Genomic DNA, 6,000 nt, shown 5'->3' with positions numbered 1-6,000 from the left:
CGATAACAAAGAAGAAGAAAAAAGTCAGAATACACACCATGTTGTGGTAAAGCCATCCATATATCTCGTGCGCTTTTGCGACCGCTTTTTACCCGACACGATATTTATCTGGGTTGATGTTTTTTATTTCAACCTGTCTATTTTTTCTTCCAAACCACACTTGGGTCAACGTATGTCGGGCCCTGTAATTAATGCAAGCATTCCAACAAACATTATCTTGGTCTTATTTTTTTCGAGCATATCATGCGAGAGGCACATAAGGCCAATTTGTCAAGCCGTCACTGTGGTTCGTGTGTACCTTTAAAGCACGAATGTGTAAAGAAAATGCACTAAAGACGCTGAAGAGACAGCTGATGTGAAAGATATATGGAAAACGTTTGCTTTTAAAGATCTATTGAAAGTTAAAGTGTATAGTAGACGCTGTCACATTAAAAAGTTAAAATTTTTATAAATATTATAATGTAATCAGACTAACAGATTAACACGCCTCCTCTTAGCGTTTAATAGAACACACAGAGATGATTATACGAGTACGTTGGAACAAGAGGAGGTGTGTCACGTATTAAAGCTGACTGCACTCAGCAAGAGTCCCCATCGAGCGAAGTACATGTAGATCGATGGTATCAACGGAAATGGGGTCTTAGTGTGTTAATCTGGTTATATTCAGCGCGAGTCACCGAGGAGTTAGTACGCATTCGAGAAATTCATTGTGAAGATGTTTAACGCTTGCAAGTGTTTGACAAAAAATATGAGTTCAGTGGAACGAGCGATTGGGCATTTTGATTCTCCAATGTACTTTACTCGTACTTATCCAAGCAAAACTTCCAAGTTCCCATTTTGATTCAGAAAAAGACCAAATTTCACCTCGTCTCGTGACCACGATGAAGATGTTTGAGAGATTAGACTGCCACTTTACCAAGCTCTCGTGTAACACACAATGACTTCCTTTTGAACAGGTTGCAAAGTATTTGCAGTGACCCCTCCCCCCTCTTTTTTTAATATGAAGGTCCTAACCAACAGACGAAGATTCCATCAATTGCGATAGGTGAGATATCTGATCTGTTTCAGGTGTGACGAATGTTGTAGCACATCTACCGCAATTAACTGCCGACCAAGTAACTGTCACCGACATCATTACGATATCCAAGTACCTGCAACAAAGCCGCTCCATTCTTCCTTTTATATCGTTTGTTTGCTTGTTAGTTCTAGCACATACCACATGCATTCTGCCGTCATATATGTCCAGTTTTGCTTTTGATACTTTTGATACGCTTAAATACACAGATGTTTTGTTAATGCGACATAGCTGGTTAGATCTCCGCTAGTGTGGACGTTGAGTGTGTAAGTATGGTGTTTGGAAACAAACGAAGATTAAGCAACTTTCAATAAGTTGTAGCATGTGCATTTTCAAAATGTACTTCTTGAAGTAAGAGGGTATTTGATCTTGAAAATATCATAAATCTCCAGCATGAAGATTATTGATCACAACTGGTCACATGCTCACATTTCTGTACGATTTGTTGCTTCCCTTTAATTTCTCTACTTGGCTTAAGAATGAAGTAATTTTTCTTCAGTCAATAGCTAATATTGAGATTTACCTCCAATATTTCGATGTCTAGCAGAACATCTTCATTAGGGAATGAAGCTATCCAGGTGAATAGCCTGTACTCAGGAGGTGCACTTCTAATCGGCTTGTTCTCTTCATAGTTATAAATAAATAAATAAATAAATAAATAAATAAATAAATATAAAACACTGCAACTTGGCTGCAAGAGCATAAATACGCCAGGGCTACCTAAAACCTTCTACAGTACGGTTGTGACTGGTCCCAGCAGGGTGTCAGAGAGGCGATCCACATCTAAAAGAATGCCAGCACCGTACACATGGCAACCTGCTGTCACGTGATGACAACATCCAGGCAGTAGTTTTAACTCACAGTGACAGTTGACTGGTTCCGGAAGGGTGGGGGTGGGGGTGGGGGTGGGGCTGGGGGTGGGTGGACAACAGTTGACACCCCAATGCTATTTTATTTCCTGTCCTAAAATGAGTTGACATATAAGTACAATGTAAGTTATTCTTAAACCGGGACAATAATATAAAATGTCATTCCTGGAATTTTACAATGTAGAATGTAAATTGTTTGGTCGTGAAATGAAAGCGAGTACCAAGGTTTTATGTCATTAACTGTATTGGTTGTAATTTTAGCTAAGATCCAACATATCTTATGTTAGATCTCAGTTTGAAGTTATCAGTCTCAATCGAAATAATTAAAAGAAATATGGCAGCCGATCTAAATCTATTATCACAAAGCCAAAATAACAAATAAATAACTGGTGACAACCTTTACGTTGTTTGTCATATTTTATTTAGGTATACACCATAGGCCTATATGAAAAGTAGTTGCCAAAATGCTCAGACAAAGTGGTCCCCGTTTCACTACGGACAGTCCTCCCTGCTGTCCACGCACTGGCTGCTGGTCCTCGTGACCCTGACCTTGTCCTGTGGGCATGCGCAGCCGGGGACACACACCTCCATACAGACGTCTGCTTCCTCTTGTCCACAAACCAGCGGACACGGTGTCCCACAGGACGTCCACTGCAAATCTCCAGGACACAGCTCCGATTGTCCCACTGCTTATAAAAAATTGTAAATGGAAAATGTACAGTACTAGTCTAACCAGGAATTATCTGCAATTATTGATTGGTACTGGTATCAAGTCTAACCAGCTACCTGACTGGGCACCGAATGAGCCCGAATTCACTGGTAGATCGGAGCACACCACCCGTTTTCAAGGTGTGGGTCAGTACGCGCTTCGAAGTATCAGACGAGACACCGCTCTTGCCTGGTACGCAGTGTGATAGTGATGATTCTCAGCGGGGTTGGAAAGTAGTGCATCTCATCTCAAAATCTGTTCCGGGGTATGATACTGTGAAATTCGTACTGAAACACACCTTGAAATCGGGTAGTGTGGTCCGATCTACCGGTGAGTTCGGGATCATTCGGTGCCGAGTCTGGTAGTTGGGTAGGCCTGACCACGGGTATTACTGAATATAAGAGAGACTCACTTTCTAAAAGATAAACAGAAATCTAACAAAACATTGGGAGACGAGACAAACGAGCCTTAAACAGCTGTCGATGAACAAACATTATCTTAAAAATCTTGATCTTAATCCATGTTAACGCTAGACTCGAAGGTCAATCCAAGGTCACTTACCCCCGCAGCGTATGGTGACTGCAAGTAAAACAAGGACGACAGCCACGTTCTTCATCCTGTAAGTTCTGAGCTGAAAATAAAGATAATAATTTACCTTTGCTAAGATATTTCTTGTTATATTCAGGAGTGAAGTAATTGTCTCTGTGCATAGTTACTTTTTTTCTTTTTTTTTTTTTTTACAAACTGTTGGTTATTTTATCACAGAGCTATAACAATGTAAATCATTGGTAATAATTTAGATAAAGGAAACACTTGAAGTTGAAAGGATGTGACTACAATATGAGGCAGCATTCAGAACATCGGACTAACAGATTCGCGGATCAAAATATAGTCTACCCAATTGAATGCTTGTTGCGTAATCCCCTCGCTGATCTGTTCGTCCGCTGTGCTGACTGCGTTCATACTGCAGCATGCTGTCTGAGCACTGTTCAAAATGTAGATTTATTTAGGTCATTGGTCACGCTTCATGCTGGCTGGTAGCTAGTAAAATGAATCTTAATTGTATAACAACGACAGAAAAGACGTGCCAAGGACATCAATGTGATAAGAGTATCGGTGCTGCAGGTATTAAATGTTTTAGTTTTGGATGATATCCAAATGTTTCTACTCAAAGCTTAGTGGATTATCCGAAATAGTTGATAACATGATCTCTCTCTCTCTCCTCTGTGTGTGTGTGTGTGCGTGTGTGCATGTGTGTGTGTAATCATTTTTGTCCCGATACATGTACAGTACGTTGGTGTCAATCAGTGCGCCTACGCACATTCTTAATACATACAGCGACTTAACACAAATAGATGATTTCAATATTACTGACACTCACCAAACAGACGGCGAAACCTGTTGATGGATTTCCACAACGGCCCTTGTCAGTCTAATATAAAATGACCAGAAACAGTTAGTCACGTCACACCTTATATACAAGTTCAGATAGTACACGTTTACCAATCAGAACCAATTATACAGTGAACAGTTTTACCTTTAATTTACCAATCACGGGAGAGATTCAAACTTGCACACCGGGTAACACTTTACTTATAGAGACATCTACCGGTAGCACTATAAAACAATCTCAACTAACACAATATCGTCACAGGAGGACAGGTATATGGCGCTGTATCACGTGACGAATAACCTTGCGCGCGATATACGTCACAGGTCTTGCGTAACTACCCACGTGCTACGATGTTTCCCTGGAAGTAATATTCTAAGATGGGCTAGGGGATTTTGCCAATAGAGGTCTTCGTGTGAGAACTAGTTATTTTTCATAATACTTGGTGCGCTGTATTCCCACTCACAATATGATGACGTAGACGTATGACCCACAAGAAGTAGGGGTAAACTTTTTGTTTAGGCGTTTTCTTGTGTGTGTGTGTCGTTTTAAGGAATCGCACATGTAATATGAGAAACGAATAACTCAAATGAGTTGAAACAGCGTTACAAGGAGCAGAATTTTGCACTGTATAAATTAACGTTACCATTTATTTATAAGGATTTTCACGTGATTTTTTTAAAATGAATGTTTCGGGGTGTTGACTTTGGCAACTGAGGAAGTGTGTGTGTGTGTGTGTGTGTGGGGGGGGGGGGGGTCATCTTCCTGAGCTGGCACAATGCCTACATACGTGTACATGCATGTAATTAATTTTATTCATTTCCACATATAATATTTATGGGCAAAACGATTCACATCATTGTATAACATCATTAAATGTATATTATATTATTTATAAATGGGCAAAACAATCCGCACAATCATAACATACAGTGCATTTTAACTGTTATTTATTCAAGACCTCTATAACATCGTTATAATTGCAGCCCAAACCATAAAACACCCAAAAATTCTTAGATATGGACATATCAGATTATATTAATGCCAAATTTCCACATTACAACGATTCATAGGCTCCCCGGAATTATTTTCCCTTTACGCTCTTTGTCGCGCTGGCGGTCGATGCAGCATTTATTTCAAAACAAGTTGACCGCAAATTAAGCACGATTTTGCACCTTCAAGTTCCGTGTCACGTTTTCATATCATGCATCTATTAATCTTACAGGTATTCTCTGCCCAAAATTCGTAAAAAAAGAGACTTATCTTACCATGTTGTTTAGAAAACTTCTTTTTCCTCCGACTTCACCTCTTCTCTCCCGTTCACCTCCAGGTTAAAATGACCACTCAGCTTCGCTTCTAACACCATTTGACGTCACACTTCCGGCACAATTCTGACCTATGCTAATCTTCTCCGGTACCCTTTATTAAGAAGTAAAGGAAGTTCCAGTTAGATGGACGATTAAGATAGGACTTGTTAAAGGGTTTGCTTCATGCCGTCAGAATGGCCTGAACGGAACATATTCTTCAGAAAACATGCCCAACTAACGATATCTTTATCCAAATACACAAATTAAAAGCTCATTTTGTAAATTTTTGGCTTTAAAAAACGTCCTATTTGCTCGGTCTGGGAGTTAATGAGCTACGTGGTCACGTGGTCCAATGACGACAATCGAGCCACTGGAGAACAGAGCGTGCTTAGCTGTCAAACTGAGCTGCATTGTCTACCTGTAAGATGACTTCTCTGGCTTCTGATAAAAGTTTATACTCATTCAAATCTCTTACCCGAGGGGTCTAAATCCTCGTGAAGCTGTGTAAAACCATTTCCCGTCTAGTCATTTCTTTAACAAGCATTTCATTATGGTTATCCCAAGTTGTATAAAACACTGTATTTGAATGAGTTAAGGGAAATGTTGATTATTGCATATGAGGTCCATGCTATTTGTGAAATTCAATTTAT

General features: G+C 39.8%; 1 protein-coding gene across 8 annotated transcripts; it reads right to left on the bottom strand.

Annotated features, from left to right (window-relative positions):
* Positions 1 to 2,007: 2,007 nt before the first annotated feature.
* LOC147760152 (uncharacterized) lies at positions 2,008 to 4,151 on the bottom strand. 8 transcript variants are annotated; one of them, XM_086994358.1, is made up of 4 exons: positions 4,035 to 4,151; positions 3,524 to 3,694; positions 3,215 to 3,284; positions 2,008 to 2,633 (listed from the first exon to the last, which is right to left on the bottom strand). In XM_086994358.1, the coding sequence occupies exons 2-4, from the start codon at positions 3,614 to 3,616 to the stop codon at positions 2,437 to 2,439; spliced, it is 360 nt and encodes a 119-aa protein (XP_086850484.1). In that variant the 5' UTR covers positions 3,617 to 3,694; positions 4,035 to 4,151; the 3' UTR covers positions 2,008 to 2,436. The 8 variants fall into 8 exon arrangements, with proteins under 8 accessions (XP_086850484.1, XP_086850480.1, XP_086850481.1 ...); XM_086994354.1 differs by having other exon boundaries at positions 3,215 to 3,279; XM_086994355.1 differs by having other exon boundaries at positions 2,008 to 2,630; positions 3,215 to 3,279.
* Between the last annotated feature and the right edge of the window lie 1,849 nt (positions 4,152 to 6,000).

The sequence above is a fragment of the Lingula anatina genome, chromosome 8, assembly GCF_051362555.1.
Source record: "Lingula anatina isolate TDL-2025a chromosome 8, LinAna3.0, whole genome shotgun sequence".
Taxonomy (NCBI): Eukaryota; Metazoa; Brachiopoda; class Lingulata; order Lingulida; family Lingulidae; genus Lingula; species Lingula anatina.
This window is presented reverse-complemented; position numbering and strand designations above follow the sequence as displayed.

Bases quoted from the DNA above. Each gene is read 5' to 3' on its own strand.
- LOC147760152 (XM_086994354.1), bottom strand. From the start codon at position 3,616: ATGAACGCAGTCAGCACAGCGGACGAACAGATCAGCGAGGGGATTACG. The intron at 3,280-3,523 runs GTTAGTCCGATG...TTTTCAGCTCAG, and splicing joins ATATTTTGATCCGCGAATCT to AACTTACAGGATGAAGAACG. The intron at 2,634-3,214 runs GTAAGTGACCTT...ATTTTTTATAAG, and splicing joins AGTCACCATACGCTGCGGGG to CAGTGGGACAATCGGAGCTG.